The sequence below is a fragment of the Sapajus apella genome, unplaced genomic scaffold (assembly GCF_009761245.1).
Source record: "Sapajus apella isolate SASKATOON/1434 unplaced genomic scaffold, GSC_monkey_1.0 scaffold109, whole genome shotgun sequence".
NCBI lineage: Eukaryota > Metazoa > Chordata > Mammalia > Primates > Cebidae > Sapajus > Sapajus apella.
The window spans coordinates 45,203-67,715 of record NW_022437049.1 but is presented as its reverse complement, the minus strand read 5'-3'; the positions used below and the strand labels follow the sequence as shown (position 1 = coordinate 67,715).

The window sequence follows — 22,513 nt, the reverse complement described above, 5'->3', positions numbered from 1 at the left end:
TTCCCCACCCTAAGCAGTCAGATGCCAACTTCTAGCCAAGGCAGGAGAATGGAAGTTTTCCATTATTCTCTGGAAAAATGGAACATGGAAAAATGGAACCATGGCTTTGGGGACAGTGGGCATGGTGGTGTGCCAGGGTGAGATGCAGGGCTGGAAATGAGTTAGGTACAAATATGCTTATTCTGCCATGGTCCTCTGTTCCCCTTTCCCTTAGAACACCAGGACCAGAGCGGGTAGGGAGGGAGTGAAACGTTTATCTGGTATGTTTGGCCATTTGGAAAAGAATATTGATGGATACGTGACAGGTCTAAAAATATGTTGTCAAAAAATATATAAATATAGATACAAAGTTAAGCAAACAGAAAAACAAGGCAGTTGTTAATTCTAGGAAAGACAAAACAAGAAGAAAGCAAATGCAATTTCAATTCACTAGCCAGCTCTGCAGTTAAAAATGTACAGTTCTAATAAAAATACTGATTATTGAGTTAACTTAAAATCTTAACTTTTGAGATGATGGAGAAAGACATGTATATATGGTAAGGAAAGTGCAGAGAGATGAAAGAGCTACACTTCATTTCATCCAAAGCAAGAATAAATGTATAAAACATAAAGAAGTCACACCTGTAATCCTAGCAGTTTGGGAGGCCAAGGCGGGCGGATCAAGAGGTCAGGAGATCAAGACCATCCTGACTAAAATGGTGAAACCCCATCTCTACTAAAAATACAAAAAATTAGCCGGGTGTGGTGGCACATGCCTGTAGTCCCAGCTACTCAGGAAGCTGAGGTAGGAGAATCGCTTGAACCCAGTAAGTGGAGGTTGCAGTGAGCCGAGATCACCCCACTGCACTCCAGCCTGGGTGACAGAGCAAGACCCCATCTCAAAAAAAAAAAAGCCACCAAAGTAAATGCATGACCAAAACATTCATATGCCTAAGTATTTGAAGACAAATTTTCTTAGGAAAAAAGGAGAGGAGAATTGAATATGTGATTGAATATAGAGGTAGAAGTGTTAAAACCGTGGACTAGGCGGTATTTAACGGGAATGGAGGATGTGGAGATGTGGCAGCCACACAGGCTGCATATGGGTTTTGGAAGTGGAAGAAGGGTTAAGTGTATTTGCTGTGAGAGATGGCAGAACTGCACTAATCCTGAATGCATTCAGGAATGGGCAGTAAGCAGAAAGGACCCAAATGTATCATCACAAAGCATGCTATCCACAGAAGCGTTTCCCCTGTCCCTTTACCCAGGCACTCTTGGGTACAGCACCAACTTTCCAACCACAGCAAATTAGCAACAGCAGTTGAAATTTTATGAAATTAGAAATAATGGTAGTGGCCATAAGCGAATGGACTAGCAGCTACAAGAAATGTCAGCTGATGGCCTGACAAGAACAAACCCCCAAAACCACAAAGCAGACATCGGAACTTGGGCAGTACATTAGTCTGAGGCCATTCAATGGGGAGCCTTCCAGATCAGTGATCTCCAACCTTCTTGGCACCAGGGATGGTTTCGTGGGAGACAATCTTTCCACGGACAGGACCTGAGTGGGGGGCAGGGGCTGGATTATTTTGGGATGAAACTGTTCCACCTCAGATCAGTAGGCATTAGTTAGATTCTCATAAGGAGTGCACAACCTAGATCCCTCACATGCACAGTTAATAATAGAGTTCACGGTCCTATGAAAATCTAGTGCCGTCGATGATCTGACAGGAGGTGGAGCTCAGGCAGTAACACTCACCTCCTGCTGTGCAATCCAGTTCCTAACAATCCACAGATGGGTACTATGGATCCATGACCTGGGGGCTGGAGACTGTATATGCATTGTCACTGATGCTGTGTAGTGTAGTGCCTCATGCTCCTAAAGAAGTTTAAGGATGTACTGAGATGAAATCTTTTATTTCCAATTTGTTAAATGAGGTATATTTTCAATTTGACATTTTCCATGAAATGATGTTTAAAGAGGCATTTAAACATTTAAAGAGGATAATCTCAAAATAATACCCCCAAAAAATGCAGTGGTTTTGTTTGGCATAAAATTATTTGGGTTACTTAGTTATCCAAAGTGTCACTTTTTCTGGAAGGTTTTTCTCTCTTGAATCTGTCTGCAGGGATGATGAAAACAAGGCAAGAAAGAAAAAAGAAGGTAATTTCCCATAGGTAAGTTCTAGTGGGGGAAAGAAGTGGCATTACTTACTGGAAGCCTTCAAAATTTATCAAGGACTGAAAGTAGATGCCTCGGATTGTGCGTTTCTGAGAGAGATGCTTCTAGCTGTTTATAACCCCTTGAGTGGGGAAGAGCCTAAAAGCAGGGAGGACTTGGAACAAGTGTTCTAGAAGCTCAGGTGCCCCATCCTAAGCTTAGGATCTGATGAGAAGCTGTGGCAATGGAAAGAGAAGGGCAGAGCACACCGAATGTGAGATGGGAAGAGTGAAAAGATGTTATTGGGGGCCAGAACCCAAAACAGTCAAACTGCCAGCTGGTGGTGATGGTGTGCTAGTCACCCAGGCTATTAGTTCTAGGATCAAAATGCTTAGTGACATTTCTGAGTGGGGCCTACTTTGGGAGGGGTTTGCTGCTGACAAAGCTGAATGGGGTCAGAATTAGGGAGAGCTGATGAGATTCAGAATATTGTCCAGAATGAGAAACAGACTACATTGCCTTCTCTGCTCCTGTCCTTCTCCACCCTGGGACTGTCAGCTGGGCAGTGCCTGTCGCTTCTTCTTGGCTGCCCCAACTCAGGATCATCCTGTGTGTGGTCAACACAACTTTTCTAAGTACATCTTTTTCTCCAAAAGTTTACAAATGAGTAACCTTACAGAAAATTGTTCATTAAACTTTTATGGAGTCTAATTGTCAAAAAAAATCTCCATTGTATAACCTAATACTCTGTGTGCGTGTGTGTGTGTGTGTGTGTGTGTGTGTGTGTGTGTGTGTCTGTGTATGTGTATGTAATTGAAACCCTCAATATTTTGCTGACATCAGTAATGGTAAATTAATAAATATATCTCAGCTATTCAAAAGAATACAGTGGCCCAAATTAATCCAGTCTTCAAAAATAATTTTCTTTTCCATTCCAATCATTTTGTTCTTCTCCCACGGACACTAATAAACTAGGAAGCCTTTGTGGTTAGGTTAGGGTAAACGTGGTTTCAAACAGACTCGAACTCTCTTTGCCAGGCTGAGTATCTCTGAGCCAGATTCTTTGCGGAGGGCTTGGTGTGAGTTAGCACATCCAGAAAGTCAGCGGTGGTTACTGTATCCAACTGAATCCCTGGTAAGTTGCTGCTTTCTAGGATAAGAACACAACAGTAACAGCACAACAATCGACCTCTTGGTGATCAATGCTCTTGAAACGCTAATAGACCTTCTTTCAAGACAATGCATAATGCAGCATTCTTAATGGTTAATGCAGCAAAAGGCAAGACTAAAGAGGGCTGGGGAAAAATTCTTTAATGTACAACTGAGTCAGCCCCTAAGGCCCAGACAAAAAATGTGACTTAAATGTATTGTTATCAAAGTATTATTTAATATTTATATAGTGCCTCAAATGGACCCTGCCCAACATCAGTGTGCCAGAGAAATAAAAGCCTGAGCCCTAAGGAGTTTATCATCTGTGTGCAAAGTCGATCTGAATTAGAACACCAAAGGAAGGAATGAGTTGAGTGCATGAGGTATGATTTGACCAAAAAATGTGCTGCAAGTGTAAAGACGCACCAGGAACAGGCACCAGGCTCCATCTGCTGGTGAGAGTGGGATTTTTACACAAATTTCCCAGAACACCTTCACCGTGATCCAAACCATACCTGACTGGTGATTTTCAAGTGCATCGAAGATCTTCCTCACAGGCCGCATGGCTGCTTCCCTGCAGACGAGCTTAATGTCTGAACCTGAGTAGCCCTCGGTCTCCTGAAACAACCACAAAGCCAACCATTGGTCAGTGGGCAGAATGCTCCTGGCCATTACATTCTTACAGGCAGGACCCAGTATCAGAAGCCCTGTGTAGATTTTGTATCTGTCACCCATGAACACCCTAAAAAGACTCCCAGATAAACATTGCTTGAGGAAGAGGCCCTGCTAGCATGTTGGGATAACCTAAGCAGCTGGGCAAGCATGGCTTTCCAACACCATCGAAATATGCTGTAAGATGCCAGTTGAAGGAACGGACTGCCCAAGTTAGCCTATCAGGGCCCCTGTGCTCAAATCCAAGGATGATCAAATTTGGTAGGTATGTTTGTTCTTGTGAATAAGTTCATACCTGCCTTTTAGGAACTTCAGAGAACATGGTGTTCAAATGTTCACCAAAAGCAGGCAACGTTTCTACAACACCCTGGGAATAGACACCAGTGATAATGGGGATAATAGTCATGTACCTGGAGCTTTTCTGTTATGTAATCATCGCAGTCATTCTTTATGGCTCATCTCCTACCCATTTTACAGATGAAGAAACTGAGGCTCAGAAAGTAAGTGACTTCTCTGAGGTCACACAGCTAACAAGCAGCAGGGCCAGGATCTGACCATAGGTTCTCTGAGTCTAAACCCTATGCTGTTTCCACTGCCTCACGTCGTTTCTCCCTCTCTGAATATTTTTAAATGACAAGGAGCTTATTATTCCATGAAGAGGCCCATTGCATTACGGGGCAGCTTGGATCTTTTCTAAGTGTCTCAAGCTCCTAGTGGCTCATGGTAAGACCTGATCTACAAGATGGCCATATGGTGGGCCTTTGACCTACACGTTTCCCTCTTCAGGGCAGCTGACCTGGCTCAGCAAACTGTACTCCAGCTCTGTGCGCAGCTCTAAGGCCCTGCTCTTGCTCACAGGGGGCAGCCAGTGGTGGATCATGGCCTGCCTGGCTTCCTGGCTGGGGAGATCGACCAGAATCCTCTTCTCCAGGCGGCGTAACATGGCACAGTCCAGCTCCCTGAAATGACACCAGGAATGGAGCTGGACAGGGCTGCAAACTTCCTGAGTAATAACTACTTTAAGAACAATTTAGCATTGCAAGAAGCAGTTCTGCATTCTAACTGTCACTCTACATCTGTGCCTGAGTGGATGGGACAATATTATTTGGAGAAAGAATTGGTGAAAGAGAAAAAGAGAAGTGAGGGAGGGAAGGAAAAATGAATGGAAGGAAGGAAGGAAAGAAAAAGAACATATCCTCGAAAACCCCTAATGAAAAGAAAGTAATTTTAGGTTACTTAATTTGGGGTACAAAACCCAACTAACAACGAGCAATCATGAGTATTCTCATTGCAGTTGTAACATGAATTATTCAATCTGATCTTGCCAGTAAGTATATTATGGCTGACAATAACTTGGGCACTCTAAGTACATTACTTCTTCCAAAACTCTGTCCTTCTGGAGTGAATGACCTCCTCATTTCATTACATTGGCGAACTTAGCACCAATGGCCCTGCCAGGGTGCCCAATGCAAATACGGCTCTTTCATACACACTTTTGCTCCTCCCCAAACTGTGAGGCCAAATTTCTGTAATTTTTTATCTCCTGGCCATTTCCTTAAACTTCTTGATATGGTTTGGCTCTGTTTCCCTACCCAAATCTCATCTTGAATTGTACTCCATGATTCCCACGTGTTGTAGGAGGGATCCAGTGGGAGATAATTTGAATCATGGGGGAGGTTTCCCCCATACTCTTCTCATGGTAGTAAATAAGTCTCACAAGATCTGATGGTTTTATCAGCGGTTTCTGCTTTTGCATCTTCCTCATTTTCTCTTGCCACCACCATGTAAGAAGTGCCGTTCACCTCCCACCATGATTCTGAGGCCTCCCCATCCATGTGGAACTGTAAGTCCAATTAATTTTTTTCTTTCTTGGGTATGTCTTCATTAGCAGTGTGAAAATGGACTAATACACTTCTTAATATAAAAATTTCAAACAAACATAGAAGTAGAATAAAACAATTGAACATCCATATACTACCATCTTGATTGAACAGCAGTTCACATTCTGCCATATCTGCTTCATATCTCTTTATCTACCTATTCTTGCTAAATTATTTCAAAGTAATTTATTTCATGAAACCTCATCCCTAAATATTTTAGCATGCATTTCCAAAGAAGGACATTTGCTTACATAGCCACAATATCATTATGACACCTGGCAAAACTGATTCTGTAATGTGTCTAGTGCTCAGTCTATATTCAGATTCTCCAATCAAGGTGGAGGGTGGGAGGAGGGAGAGGATCAGGAAAAATAACTATCGGGTACTATACTTAATACCTGGGTGATGAAATAATCTGTACAACAAACCCCCATGACACAAATTCACCTATACAACAAACCTGTACATATACCCCTGAGCTTAAATACAAGTTAAAAAAATAAAATTCTCCAACCATCCCCAAAATATCTTTCATTTTCTGACAAAATCCAGTAAATACGCATTATTTATGGTTATGTCTCTTAAATTTCTTTTAATCTAGGCCAGCTTACTTGCCCTAGACCCTTTTTGAAAACACAGGGTCAGCTGGAGAATGTCCCACATTCTGCATTTGTCTGATGCTTTCCTTGTGATATCACGTAACTGGTTTCCTCTATTCCCTGTCTAAGAGGGAGGTTAGTTCTAAAAGCTTGATGATATTCAGGGTAAATATTTTTTGGCAAGCATATTGCATAGATGATGATGTGTTTTCATATTCATCAGGATCCACATGTCTGTGTGTCTCACTGTTGGTATGGTGTTTGATTTTATAGTGGCCATGGAACTCTTCATTGTAAAGAAAAACATCTTCTCTCAGCAAGTAGTATTTTATGTACAATACTTTGGCACCATGGGAATGCCTAATTCCCTACACCCTTTCAACTAATGGTTTTAGCATCTATTAATGATCTTTGTCTGAATCAATTATTTCACTGGAGGTTGCAAATGCTGATTAAACACACAAACACAGACATACACACATACTTGGATTTTTTTTTTTTTTAGACAGGGTCTTCCTTTGTCACTCTGGCTGGAGTGCAGTGGTGCCATCTCAGCTCACTGCAACCTCCACCTCCTGGGCTCAAGCGATCCTTCTGCCTCAGCCCCCAAAGTAGCTGGAACTACAGGTGTGAGCCCTGTAGTTCCAAAAAAAATTAAAAATTTTTATATTTTTTCAGAAGCAGTTTCACCACGTTATCCAGGCTGATAACTCTTGAACTCCTGCACTCAAGCAGTCACCTACCTCAACCTCCCAAAGTGCTAGAATTACAGGTGTAAGCCACCACACCCAGCCTGGATTTTTCATTCCAAATATATTATTTGGATTTATTATGAAGTTACATAGCACTATTATGTAAAGCAGAGCTTTCCCTCATCAGCTGAGGCTATTTGGTTACTCTAAATTACCATTCCTATTATCAATAGATCATCTTGAGTGTGAGTCTGTGAATTACCTGATGTTCTAGGATAGAAATTAGGAAATTCCTGTATGTTGGCCTTAGCCTAACCACTGATAAAGAGTAACAATGAGCTGGGTGCAGTACTTCACGCCTGTAATCCCAGCCCTTGGAGAAGCTGAGGGAGGAGATTCATTGACTAAACTGGGCAACATAGTGAGACCCCATCTCTACACAATATAAATAAAATTAGCTGGGTGTGGTGATGCACGCCTATAGGCTCAGCTACTTGGGAGGCTGAGGTGGGAGAATCACCTGAGCCCAGGAGGCTGAGGCTGCAGTGAGCCGAGATCACACCACTGCACACTAGCCTGAGTCACAGAAATAAAATTTTTTTAATAAAATAAAATTTAATTTCAAAATTTTCTTTTTTTTGAAAACATCACCGGGTATTTCTGATCCAAAAAAACACTGAGAACGTCTAAACTGTCCTCCCAATTATTCTCATTCTGAATCTATGTTACAATATTTATTTTTAAATTGAAAACATACTTTCAGGGAACATATCTGAATCCTAAATCACAGCATCCAGATTTCTTTGAAGAGTGTGCCTTTTCCTTTCCTATTGTTCATCTAACCCTGAGCTGAGAATCCATAGTTCAGTGGTGCCTTACCGACAGTAACAATGACCTATTTCTTTTTGCACTTGCTTTGTTCTTTATCAGTCTCACCCTGTTGACATTCATCTCACATCAGAGACTCAGCAGCCACCTCTTGCCTTGCACAATCATTCCCCCTCTCAAGGCACATTTATATTCAAGGCACAGGGTCAAGGAAAAGAAAAAAACCATGCTTCACAGCAGCACTTTGCCTAGCACTCCAATTCAGGATGTGCTTATCTCTGCTTCAAATGCTTTCTTCCTAGTTCATACTCGGCAATAATATGCAGCCAGAAGGCAGCAAGAGTGATGCTCTTTCTCTTGATTGGTCAGCACCCACACCACACTAGTTGTTCAATATTTTGCATATCACCCTTGCATATAAGCCACAAAAATACATTGTCCTTCATACCCAAGGATGTTCCAACAGAAGGCTGTCTGTGTTACTAAGGTGGAAATAAAAATACTGTATTAGTCCATTCTCATACTGCTATGAAGAAATACCCGAAACTGGGTAATTTATGAAGGAAAGAGGTTTAACTGACTCACAGTTCCACCTGTCTGGGGAGGCCTCAAGAAACTTACAATCATGGTGGAAGGCAAAGGAGAGAAAAAGGCACTTTCTTTATTGGGTGACAGGACAGAGTGAGTGAAAGCAGGGGAAATGCTAGGCGCTTACAAAACCATCACGGTGCAGTGAGATCGCAGAACTCACTATCATGAGAACAGCATGGGGGAAACCACAATCATGATTCAATTACCTCCACCTGGCCCAGTCCTTGACACATGGGGATTATGAGGATTATAATTGAAGATGAGATTTTGGGTGGGGACGAGCAAACCATATTACACTTCATTGTTGATGAACTTTAAATTAACTAAGACTGCACTTAAATTTGGGGATAAACACAATCACCTCTGCTTCCTCCTACTAAACACCACCGAAACAGTTTTTTAATGGCATAAACCACAAAAGCAAAGAGAATTGGAGAAGAACTGATTGAACCGAAGGTTTGAAAGCATAATGATGTGGAAAAGAAACTAAGTGGAACTGAGAAGATGCTTTCCACATCAACAGTAAAGAAAGCCAGGAAACAATCTGAGTCACAGATTCCCCAGGAGACTTGGCAGTATCTTCTACTTTTAGAGGTGAGGGTGAGGGTCAGTTGAAAATACGGGGTTTGATTGCCAATTTGTATAAAAAAAGTTAGACAACAGATTTTTTCCTCCACCTCCAATAGCAGGGTAGTTGCCTCTCTCATACCCTGGCAGAGGGTAAAATGGAGGGTCTCCAGGCTGGGAAACACCAGGCTCAGTTGAAAATAGTGGACTGTATTGAAGCAATGATATACCGACTATCTCTAGACTATTAGCAGCCAAACTCTTGCCCTCCAGGCAGCAGATTGCAAGAATCGTCAGTTGGCAATCTGACCAGCCAAACAGAAAGACCTAAGGACATTGATATTGGGAGTTCCCCAACACAAACCCAGTCAAATCTCAATACATGGAGCCCACAGTTGGCAAGCCTTTCTCACATGCACAGAGCTTCCTGTGGGTTTTGTTAATCCCTTTCCCAAACATTAGGCAGCCAAGATCTACATCTATGAAACTCCTCTAACTTAAGACAGAGCCCAAAACAAATAAATGGGAGAAAATGTAAAGAATCTTGGAGAAAACAGAAATGGTTTTTTAAATTTTTAAATGAGAACATTATTACAGAAGAGCCAACAGACAATAGGAGATTTAAAAAAAAAAAAGGACACAGAAAACAGAAGGGAGGATATCAAAGAAATAATTTAAGAAAACTTTCCAGAACTCTAAGACATAATTTTCTGTATATGAAATATTAATAAAAGAAAATGCTTAACTAGTACTTACTAAGTGGCAGGCAATGTCTCAAGCATTTTACAGACATTAATTCATTTAATTGTCACAACAACCCTGTGAAGCAGGCACGAAGATTTAACTCAGTGAGTCCCTGAGCCTGTGCCTCAATTAACTGCTAGTGGACTCCCAAGTCACATCATGGTAAAATTTCAGAACCTGGAGAACAAAGAAAGGATCATAAAAGCTTCCAGAGAAAAAAAAATGGGTTACGTACAATAGATCAATAAGACTTCTCAACAGCAATGTGAGACATTACAAGAAAATAGAACACTGCCTTCAGAATTCAGATGAAAAATAATTTCTAGCATAGAAATCTATCTCTTGATGAAGACATCAATTAAGTTGGAGGATAAAGATATTTTCAACATGCAAGGCCTAAAAAGGTATACCTACCATGTACCCTTATCAGGAAAACATCGGGGGATTCTCTCCAAAGGAGGAGAGTAAACCAAACCAAAGGACTATAAGGGAGTCAAGAAACAGAGGCTCTGACGCAGAGAGTGAAGGGCCCTCCAGGAGGACGATGGGGAATCCCAGGGTTTCTGCTATGGACTGGGTGCAGGACAAGCAGGTCAGCCTGGAGCTGGTAAGAAGGCTGTTACCAGCCTTCTCTCCAAGGAGATGAAATTCATAGAATGCCTGACATGTCTCAATGTGTCAAGAGTCCATCTAGACAGCAGAGAGTTGTAACTGAATTAGTGGGAGGAAAAGGTGAAGATGAAAAGGAGAGAAAAGAAGGTTCTTTTTTTTTTTTTTTTTTTTTTTTTTTTGAGATGGAGTCTCACTCTGTCGTCCAGCCTGTGTGCGATTTCAGATCACTGCAACTTCCAGCTCCTAGGTTCAAGTGATTCTCCCACCTCAGCCTCCTGAGTAGCCAGGATTACAAGTGTGTGCCACCATGCTGGCCTATTTTTTTTTTTTTTGTATTTTTAGTAGAAATGGAGTTTTACCATGTTGGCCAGGCTGGTCTGAAACTCCTGACCTCAAGTGATTCACCCGCCTGAGACTCCCAAAGTGCTGAGATTACAGGCATGAGCCACTGCACCCATCCGGAGATTGAGTGCAGTGACTCCCAGTCATTACATGTATACCTTAGTAATTCAGTGCCATTCAGCAGTATTTACCGCCAGCCATGTGTTTTGTTACTGCTGTGCCTCCAATATACAGAAACAAATAAGACACCCTCTTCCTTATATGTAATTAAAGACAGTAATATAGAAGATTGGGCCTTGGCCTGTGGGATCATTGATCCTATAAATTTCAAAGACAAAATAAGAGGTAATATCAGACTGAAAACCCCAAGGGAAGAGAAAATAAGCCCCCAGAAATAGCAGAGCAAGGAGTGATGAGCAGTTGCTGTATTTTCTTCCAAGCCCTTTCCTTTGGATCAGCTGCTCGCTTCTGAAAGACAGGCTGCTAAAGCAGAAAGATTCTTTCATAGGGGTTCCTTCTTCCTGCTGTCCCCATCCCATTCAGAGTGACTTCCTGTCTAAAGGAAGTCCAGAACCCTCCAGAATGCCCTAGGAAAATGGAGTCATGCAGATGCTGTGGAAAACAATCCCTCATTACAGATGTCTGTATTGATCAGCTAATGCCCTAAAGCAAGAGATTCACCTCAAAACTGCTTGTGGGCGCAAAATAAGTGCAACTCTCTGACAGCCAGGCCTGATGAATGCACTTTTCATGACATCAATAATCATATAATCATATAAGGGAGGAAACGAAGGACAAATGGAATGTACCCAGGAATCACTCTTTATGCCAATATATTTATATAAAAAAATGTGACCTGTGGGAACCAGAAAGCACTCCCCTTAGCCCTTGCACTTAGAGTTTTGAACCTAGTTATTCTGTTTTAATGTCTCCTCCTTTTGTTTTGCTGGTACTTCTATCACCTCGAAGCTCAAAACTACCAGCAAGCATGAGCTGCTGGTGTACAGCAAGTGTGAAGTGCAGCGAAGGCTTACAGACCTCAGAGTCCCATCCACTGGACCCATGTCTACTGCTGGATAAAAGGTGCAGCACCCATTGGCCACTTCCACAGTTTACATCAGGCTCCAAGGCCTTGCACCCGATCACCTAAGCACCTGTGTCAACCCTCAGGTACCTTCCTAAGTCCCTTGTCTTGTCTCCACTGTTAAACCAGGGTTCCTGGGACAGAGATCATTCCAAATTTTACAGAATGTGGAAGCAACATAATTCTAGTTTATTCCTTCACTAGTTAAAATGTATTAAATTATCAGCATGATAAGAGAAAGCAACCTTCAGTTTTAAAAGTGAAGTCTTTGCAGCATGTCTGTGTAACACCATGAACTGAGCGGTCAGGAAAACTCTGGAAAAGCAGATTAATATTAATATTTGTTAACATTCTGTGGTTGATTATATGGAGCCAGTGACTAAGCATTCAAGGGTACTTTGTCTTCCACAGTGAACCCAGCATCAGCTGTCACCCATCTGCAGTTCCCACTTGGGCCAAACTGATCTGCTTGCCATTCTTAGAATCCACTTTTGCCATCCTAGTTCTCAGTTTCTACTCAGGCCATTTTCCTTATGTGGAACTTTCACTTTATCAAAAGTGGAGTCTTTCTACCTCATAAAGGCTTCTAAAACTATATGTCATCAGAAATTGCCTCTTTCCCTTGTATAATTTTGTTCTACTTATTATTGTCTGTACCAGTCACACGGTTCTGGCTGTATGTCCACCTCATAGTTATTTGTGTTTCTTCCCATTGATTGTTCAATCAGATTGCCAGTTTCCAGAAGCCAAACATTATGGACCATATGACATGGATTCCTCCTCCCTCCATCACACAGAATAAATACTCAACAGGTGTTCAAGAAATACTATTTAGGGCCAGGCATGGTGGCTCATGCCTGTAATCCCAGCACTTTGGGAGGCTGAGGGGGGCATTATCACCTGAGGTCAGGAGTTTGAGACCAGCCTGACTTAACACGGTGAAACCCCGTCTCTACTAATAATACAAAAATGAGCCAGGCATGGTGGTGGATAACTGTAATCCCAGCTACTCAGGAGGCTGAGGCAGGAAAATTGCTTGAATCTGAGAGGTGAAGGTTGCAGTCAGTCAAGATTGTGCCACTGCACTCCAGCCTGGGGGACAGAGTGCGACTCTGTCTCAGAAAAAAGAAAGAAAGAAATACCACTTTGACTGGACACGGTGGCTCAAGCCTGTAATCCCAGCACTTTGAGAGGCCGAGGCAGGTGGATCAGTTGAGTCCAGGAGTTTGAGACCAACCTTGGCAACATGGTGAAACCCCAGCTCTACCAAAAATACAAAAATTAGCCAGTCTTATAACCTAGTCTCAATATATATATATATTATTGCATTTTAGGTTTTGGGGTACATGTGAAGAACATGCAAGATTGTTGCATAGGTACATACATGGCAGTGTGATTTGCTGCCTTCCTCCCCTTCACCTATATCTGGCATTTCTCCCATGCTATCTCTCCCCACCTCCCCACCTCCCCTTCCCTAACCCATTTCCCCCCAACAGACCCCAGTGTTTAGTGCTCCCCTCCCTGTGTCCATGTGTTCTCATTGTTCAACACCCACCTATGAGTGAGAACATGCGGTGTTTGATTTTCTGCTCTTGTGTCAGTTTGCTGAAAGTGATGGTTTCCAGGTTCATCCATGTCCCTACAAAGGACACGAACTCATCGTTTTTGATGGCTGCATAATATTCCATGGTGTATATGTACCACATTTTTCCTGTCCAGTCTATCATCAATGGGCATTTGGTTGGTTCCAGGTCTTTGCTATTGTAAACAGTGCTGCAATGAACATTCGTGTGCATGTGTCCTTACAGTAGAACGATTTATAATTCTTTGGATATGTACCCAGTAATGGGATTGCTGGGTCAAATGGAATTTCTATTTCTAGGTCCTTAAGGAATTGCCACACTGTCTTCCACAATGGTTGAACTAATTTACACTCCCATCAACAGTGTAAAAGTGTTCCTATTTCTCCACATCCTCTCCAGTATCTGTTGTCTCCAGATTTTTTAATGATCGCCATTCTAAGTGGCATGAGATGATATCTCAATGTAGTTTTGATTTGCATTTCTCTAATGACCAGTAATGATGACCATTTTTTCATATGTTTGTTGGCCTCATGTATGTCTTCTTTCGTAAAGTGTCTGTTCATAAAAACCCTAGAAGAAAATCTAGGCAAAACCATTCAGGACATAGGCGTAGGCAAGGACTTCATGACCAAAACACCAAAAGCATTGGCAACAAAAGCCAAAATAGACAAATGGGACCTAATCAAACTCCACAGCTTCTGCACGGCAAAAGAAACAGTCATTAGAGTGAATCGGCAACCAACAGAATGGGAGAACATTTTTGCAGTCTACCCATCTGACAAAGGGCTGATTTTCAGAGTTTACAAAGAACTAAAACAGGTCTACAAGAAAAAAACAAACAAGCCCATTCAAAAGTGGGTGAAGGAAATAAATATATATTTTTTAAAGAAATACTACTTGGACATATGACTGACCTTGAGGTGCAGAGCTACCGACCTCATGTTAAATGGCCTGCTTCCCTAACCTCCAGGAATTATTTATGAAGGTGAATCTGCTGTGTTGAAAATTTTAGCATTTTATAATCATCACTACTTCTAATCAGTAGAGAAAAGCTGCATCAACTTGGGCAATGGAAATAAGATGTTATATTTTAATATTTAGTGAAAATAATGGAAACAATGAGTTTAGGGGATGATTCCTTGAACCCACGTGGCTGGGCAGTACTTTTGAAAATCTGCTGACAGATGTGGTCTCCAGAGACCGCACTTCTCATTCTAAGCAGTGAGTTCAGAAGCATGAGGCCAGAGGATCCTGCAGGAGAGTCTGCAGCTATCAGTTCAGTTTATGTCCTACTGATGTTTGGGTTGAGAGCATCATTTCTTTATAATGAAGAAGGAAAATTACTTCTAATTGCTACAATATCAACAAAGAAGATATATTCCTCAATTACTCTTGCCAGAAAATATATTACCAAAATTGAGAGGAAAAAAATGGGAAGGCTGGCTCTGTTTCCAGCAAAAAGATAAACTAGTTTCTCTTGTTATAAAGTCCCTTAAAAAGCTCAATTAATTATAGGAAATACCTTTTGAATGCACAATTGAGCCCTCAAGGAGACAACCAAAATTCTCAAGGGCCAAAAATAAAAAGGAAGCTGAAAATGAAAGCTGGACAGTTGAAGCTATGGCTGATTAGGAGTGTTTGTCTCTTGGTTACAAAAAGGTTTGAGTTTTAAAGGCTACACGTGGAATGGCATAGAAGGTCTTGGGCCCATTCAAGATGGGAGGTGGCATCAAGGCCCACCACATAAAGTAAAAACTCAGTATTGCTGAAGGGCACATGCCTACTATCAAAGGGTCGATTAGGAAATCTCCCCATTAACAATGGAAGGCACCAGGGAAATCTGTCTGTCTTGTACTTTGGGGTGAGAGAAAGTGTTCACTGGTAAGTTAGGACCACAGATCTACTCTTGTTGGCATGGTCTGAAAAATACTGAACAGGGAAATCAGCTTAAAGTGGTCTAAAGACTGACACAGTAAAACAAATATTCTCTGGAGGGACACGTGCAATAATCCCACAGATAGAGACCACTTCATTAAATTAAGCTCACAATCTAAAATTACAAAACACTAGCCAGGCGTGGTGGCACCTATCTGTGGTCCCTGAGGTGAGAGGATCACTTGAGCCTGGGAGGCGAAGGTTGCAGTGAGCTGAGATTGCATCACTGCACTCCAGCCTGGGTAATAGAGTGAGACACCCTCTCAAAAATGAATGAATAAGTAAGTAAATAAATAACATAAAATTACAGAACATGTAATAAACCATCATAAATGAGAGCTGGCAGAAAAAAACTGACAACATAAATAGGCTCCACTGATAGAGAGTGTAATATAAATTATGTTTATGGACAAATATATGAATAAGACTTTTCCTTTGGCCAAGAGGGAGTAGCCCATTCTTCTCTAGTTCACCCTCTTACAACTAAAAATCCCGGATATAATACAAGAAATAAACATGGAGAGACACTGAATGGTGGGAAGATGAGGACTGGCTGGCCAGGGACCTCGGAACTTGAGGAATGGCGTGGCAGTGAGTTCCCTGGGTTTTCTCTTTACTTCCCACCCATCCCAGTAGAATTCAGGCGAAGCCTGCAATTCAGAACTGCTAACATGCACAGATTCAAACACCCCATGACAAGCCTCGGTAGCCAAAGGACTGAGTAAAGGCAGTCTACCAGAACAGAAAAGTGTTTTGATAATACCTGCCCTACTCCAGCTAAACACACAGGCTGGTACCAGATTAAAAATGTTCAAGAAAAAGAAAAGTCAAATCAACTATGCTACACACATATAAAGGGGTTTTATATGGGACTAGGCAGATTTTTAAAGTTGTCCACAATAGATTAAATAAAGGGAAAAAAACAGGCCATAGAACAAATATGATTTCTATCTACAGGACAACACATTTTTGTTGCTGTGTGTGTGCCCTAAACACACACACACGTAAAAGAGTCTGGAGAGATGTTGTTTCCCAGGGTATAGTTACAGGGGACTATTCACTTTTTTTAACTTTTATTTTAGGTTCAGGGGTACATGTACAGGTTTGTTATATAAGTAAACGTATGTCACGGAGATTGGTTGTACAGATTATTTCATCACTTAGGTACAAAGCACAGTACCCAACAGTTATCTTTTCTCATCCTCTCTCTCCTCCCACCCTCCACCCTCCACCCTCAAATAGGCCTCAGTGGCTGTGTTCCCTTCTTTGTGTTCATGTGTTCCCATCTCACTTATTAGTGAAAACATGCAGTATTTGGTTTTCTGTTCCTGTGTTAGTTTGCTATGGATGATGGCCTTCAGCTCCATCCATGTTCCAACAAAAGACATGATCTCATTCTTTTTATGGCTGCATAGTATTCATGGTGTATATTTACCACATTTTCTTTATACGCTCTATCACTGATGGGCATTTAGGTTGATTCCATGTCTTTGCTATTGTGAAGACTATTCACTTGCAAACAATAATAAAGCATATAAAATATGATTTTTATAATAAACAAATTTTACTTTTCTAAATAACCAAAAGAGTGAAAACTGTTTTTCTCTTGGGAAGAACAACAACAACAAAATTACCAGAGAAGGATATGGAAGCAAAAGATGATAAATAACTAAACCGTTTTCACCAGAGGGGTTCATACAAAGATGGTAATACTTGCATCACAGTGGTGAAATCAGAAGTATTTTTTTCTAGTTCTCAATTTTTCTATAAAATGGTTATAGTAATTTTGTAATGTTTTAAATTTGATTTGAAATATATGATTCGCATGTCAGCCTTCACCCTGTTAAGAAGAAAAGGTAATGCCAGAATATCCAGGCTGAAAGTTATTTTTGTCCGATGAGATCAAACAAACTGAGTAAGGTGTGGACGAAGCAAGAACAAAGTTACTGCTTAGTAACCTCCTGCTAGTCATCATGTGCCCGCCCCACTGGACCTACCAAATCCTGCACAGTATATATCTTTCCTGGTCATTTCGGTTTCACCCGGAAAACATACATGGAAGGTCATGGACTTGATATTGCGTGGGATAGTGAATTTTTGTATGTAAGTAATTCCAAGCAAAATGATTTGACCACTAGTAGGCACAAAAATACTATTAAAGATGAAAAGCCTACAGGCAGGACTGAATGCAATTGTAATGAAAGATGCATTCATCAGATCAGGGTGAGATAATATAAACTAATGTCTTCCAAAAGGTTTTCAGATGGAACACTGGTCTTAGGTGATGCTGCGAGATGCTCCTTGAGGAAAGGAATGGGGTCAGATTCAGTGTGAAAGTACTTCTCTATCTTACTTTTCACAGAGAGTCACAAAGCACAATAGTATCTTTTTTTTTTTTTTAAGAGACAGGATGTTGCAACTCTGTTGCCTGGGCTGGAGTGCAGTGGTGTGATCATAGCTCACTGTGGCCTTGAACTCCTGGGCTCAAGCTATCCTCCTGCCTCAGCCTCCTGAGTGGGTGGGACTACAGGCACGCACCACCACGCCTAGCTAATGTTTTAACAATTTTTTTTTTGTAAAGATGAGGTCTTGCTATGTTGTCCAGGCTGGCCTCAAGCAATCCTCCTGCCTCAGTCTCAGAAAACACTGGGATTATAAGCATAAGCCACTGTGCCCAGCCTGCAATAGGATCTTTTATTTATTTTTTTTGCAATTAAAAAAAAGAACTGAATAAACACAAGGCTGGCCACGCCACATGGTAAATGGAGTCATTACTCAAATCAATCTCCCCGAAAAATCGGAGGCTAGGCTTTTTCAAGGATAGTTTGGTGGGCAAGTGAATGTGTGGAAAGTGGTCCTCCTCTGGGGACAGCCACAGGACTGGTTGGTGGGTCCAGGTGGAGCCACGGGTTGTCAGAAATGCAAAAACCTTAAAAGATATCTCCAAAGGCCAATTTTAGGTTCTACAGTAGTGATGTTATCTGCAGGAGTAACTGGGGAAGTTGCAGATTTTGTGACCTTCAGAATAATTGCTGGTAACAACTTAACCAACGTTAGGCTCCTCTCATCCTCCTAACCTGCTGGTCTTCCATTGCCTTTAGGAAGGCCATATAGTTTTCAAAAAGGGTTATTATCATTTATGCTATGAACTAAATGTCTCCCAAAGTTAGCTTGGCTTGAGCCCAGGAATGATTAAAGGCAAGATGGAGGTTGGTTAGGTCGGATCTCTTTCACTGCCATAATCTTTCCACTGTTATAATTTTTGCAAAAGCAGCTCCAGCAATAAAACCATTTCACAAATTTTACAAAAACAAAGGACCATGAGGACATTGCTGGGGACTCTCCACGAGCCAAGGAAGAGTCCCAGGAAATCAAGGGGCTGTAAATATTAAGCGCCGTTAATTCCAAATTAGTATCACTTCTGGTGACAGCACATAAAAAACACAAGGCAAGAATGCAGCATAGGGAGCTGGGGCTTTAATTCTAAATGGAATGCTGAGCAGATGACATCAGAGCAGACACCTGAAGGTAACCAACAGAGCCCTGCAGATATCCGAAGGGGAAGGGGATGGGGGTACCATTGCTTTCCAGATTCTAGACTCAGGTGAGTGCAAAAGCCCAGAAGTGGAACCACAATCCCTTCCTCCCTCCCTCCCTCCCTCCCTCCCTTCCTCCCTCTCATTTTTGCACAATCCTTGCTGACCTGTGGCAGACTGCTTTTGGAAAAACATTGGTCTAGTCAGAGCACAATCAAGGCTACAAGGCCTGACCTCAGAGAGCACAGCTCCTCCCTGGAGCCCAGAAATGCACATGGTTACTATGGAAAGAACAAGGGTCACATCTGCTGATCCCTCCAATCACATGCATGCATTGCTATAGAAATGTTACACCAGCAGGAGAGGGTTCATATGGGAAGAAGTAGGTTAACATAGATAACACAAAGACATTCCTGTTAGCAGTTGCCCCTTGCAGGTTTCAAATTTGGCTGAAAAAGTAAGTTCAAGTCACCAGGCAAAGGCACAGGTGAGCCACCACTGACCGACAGCTCTTTTCTCTGCTGATTTTCCCCACAAGTGAATAAGAACCTTTTTATTCCGAGTGCAATCATCTCTTGGATCTTAAGTTTTTTTCTAAACGTTAAGGGATTTTTAGATCCAGAGTTTGGTATACCAGGTATCTGATTTTTAAGAGTTACTGAGATTTGTTCCCTTTTACAAACTGCAAGGAAAACATGAGTTTCATCGTGTTTCATACATTCAGTCTTCATACCTTATTTGTACAAACTCCCAGGGGGTTAAACAGACATTTTAAAATGACATTTGCGTTAATGACCCTGTTCAGTATTTTGTTTCCTGACTTGTAGGCTTGAGCTTGTGAATACTCAACAATCAAGGGACGTCAAATTAGTCCTAACTGTGTTCACTAAATTTCTTACGTGGCCATTATTTTAAGCAGTAATATTAAAGATGCAGCATTTGTTATTCCTCTCCTTGCTTGTTTATATATCAATTGACACACGTGAGCTGTTCTATCTTCTGGTCTTCTCTGTGATGTTATAGACTGGGGAAGGTGCTCTTTGGAGGAGAAGCGCTGGATAAACAAAGTCTGCACACCTGTCACTGCTGGGAAGGGAGAAAATGATTGCCCCTTTGAGACAGAATAGATGTGTCTAGAGAAAATGGCGGCAAGTTAACCAGCAGTAAAGAATAGCCTAGTGCCCCGGAAGATGCAATAGATGAGAACTGCCACTAACTGTAAGGAATTTCTTTGGGGATTTTAAGACTGGGTCTTTACATCATTTGGTATGATTTAGTTATTTCCCCTAGAAGGACAGACTGCTTGAATCAGATAAGTCTATTCCCTCATCTAAGACCCTGAAGCCGAGAAAAATATCTGTCCCAATATTCTTGCTAAAAAATATACTCTTTTCTTATAGAAAGACTTTAGCAATATGTCACAAGGGACTTAAGAAACATCTAAACCCTCTGCTACAGTAACCTGACTTCTGGAAATCTGTCCTAAGGAAAGAACCAGAACTTCAGTCAAAGATTTTTATGCAAGGAAGTTCATTTCAGTGCTATTTATAACAGAAAGTTTGGGATCATCATATATGTTCAACACGGAAGGAATGATGGTATATTCATGTGTGGGAATTGTGGGCAGCCATTATAAAATCCAATTTTCAAGGGTTATTTAATGACATTGGAAATGTTCTTACTGTCATGTTAAGTAATGAAAGCAGGACACTAGTGGGAATACAAAGTGGTACAGCCTCTGCGGGGAGATTTGGCAGGCTCTACCATATTTTCATGCACATTAGCCCTTTGACCCAGCAAAATCTACTTCGAGGAACCTACCCCGAAGATACACTAGCAAATATACCAAGTGTGATCTCTACACTGCTGCTCACTGCAGTATTCTTTTTAATAGCAAAAGAGCAGGATTAACCCAAATGCCTGTCATTAGGTGACTGGTGGGATAAATTATCATATACCCAAAATGGAGCCCTGCGCAGCTATAAAGGGAGTAAGGAAGAACTTTATGTACTTATTTGGAAAGATCGCCAGGATATTTTGTTAAAATAAAATCAAGAGACAGAAAAATTAATGTAATAAGCTACGCTTTGTGTAAGAAAACCAAGTTCAGTTATTTTATGTTTTTGTTTTTTTTTTTTTTTAAATAACCTTGAGAGTTTAGCTGTGGAATATATGTCAGTTTGTCTCTATGTGATGTTTATCAAGTCCTTAGATTAGTCCAGTGATCCTCAATTGTGGATGATTTTGCCTTCAGGAAAACATATGGCAATGTTTAAAGACCTATTTTGGTTGTTACAAGTGCTGGGGAGGAGGTGCTCCTGGCATCTAGTGGACAGAGGGCCAGGGATGCTGGTAAACATCACCAGTGCACAGGACAGTCCCACCACAAAGAATTATCTGGCCTGAAAATGTCAGTAGCTCTGAGGCTGAGAAATCCTGCATTAGCTCTTTCATCTTAGTTAGGCCAGGTCAGTACCATTTTCCTCATCAGAATGTCACTGTCATGATAGTATTGGTGTTATTACTGAGAAACTCTGTGATATACACACATGTACAATATTTATAGATATTGGGGTAAAGTGAATATTAATTATATTGATGCTAAAAACATTTTCACAGAGAAAAGATACAAATATAAAATCAAATATATTGAAACTCTGTAATCTTAAATTTGAATGGGGAATACTAGCATGGACCCCATTATTTGCCTCTTATTTTAAAGATATGTATTTCCCAGTTCTGTCTAATCAAAAGGCCTAATTGTGAGACCGTGATCTCTAAATATTGATATCATTTCCCACTAAAGGCACCAGGGCTTCATGAATAAATGGCTGATTCCAGGAACAAAATGTACAAAATGGACCAGAGTCATCCTGCACAAATAACAAGGAAACTTGGCCTTGACCACACCTAACAGCAGGGAAAACTGAGAAACAGAACCCCCAAGTTGAAATTCTATTCTTCAATTCAAAGGATAAAATAAATGTTGGGAGGCAGTTGTCCATTTCTGCCACAGCAGCATGAGGGAAGACAAATGAGTCTCTGGATCTGTACTCTCTCATATGGTAGCACCAGCCACATGTGGCTTTTGGATATTGAAACACAGTTATTCCGAACTGAGGTGTGATGTAAGTGTAAAACATATGCTGCATTTTTCCAGTTTAGTATGAAGATAGAAACTAGAATATCACAGTAATTTTTATATTGATTTTACAATAATGTTTTGAAATGTTACTAACATCAGTTTCACCTATTTACTTTTTAAAATGTGGCTACTAGAAAACATAAAAGTATGCATGTGCCTCACAATATATTTCTGTTAGACAGTGCTGCTGTCGAATAACCAGGTACAGGGTCTTCTGAAAGGTCCCAGGCTTGGGAAATGGGACACGCATGGGAAGTTTAGTGAGGCAGAGAGAAAAAGGAATAAAAAAGTTCAGAAAGGAAGGAAGAGAGAAAGAAAGTGAGGGATAGAGAGGATGAGGGAGGGATAGAGGGATGGAGGGAAAGACAGGAAAGGAAAGGAAAGGAAAGGAAAGGAAAGGAAAGGAAAGGAAAG

The 22,513-nt window shown here is 41.2% G+C and overlaps 1 protein-coding gene across 2 annotated transcripts in view; it reads right to left on the bottom strand.

The window, feature by feature from the left end:
• Positions 1-1,877: 1,877 nt before the first annotated feature.
• KATNAL2 (katanin catalytic subunit A1 like 2) overlaps positions 1,878-22,513 on the bottom strand; it is a 58,166-nt gene continuing 37,530 nt past the window's right edge. The window contains exons 13-15 of one of the 2 annotated variants that reach the window (XM_032259382.1): positions 4,758-4,920; positions 3,805-3,907; positions 1,878-3,290 (exon numbers count right to left, since the gene is read on the bottom strand). In XM_032259382.1, coding sequence (XP_032115273.1) covers positions 3,151-3,290; positions 3,805-3,907; positions 4,758-4,920 — 406 coding nt within the window. In that variant the 3' untranslated portion in view covers positions 1,878-3,150. Of the gene's footprint in view, positions 3,908-4,757; positions 4,921-22,513 lie in introns of both variants that reach the window. The other variant, XM_032259381.1, reaches the window with a different exon arrangement.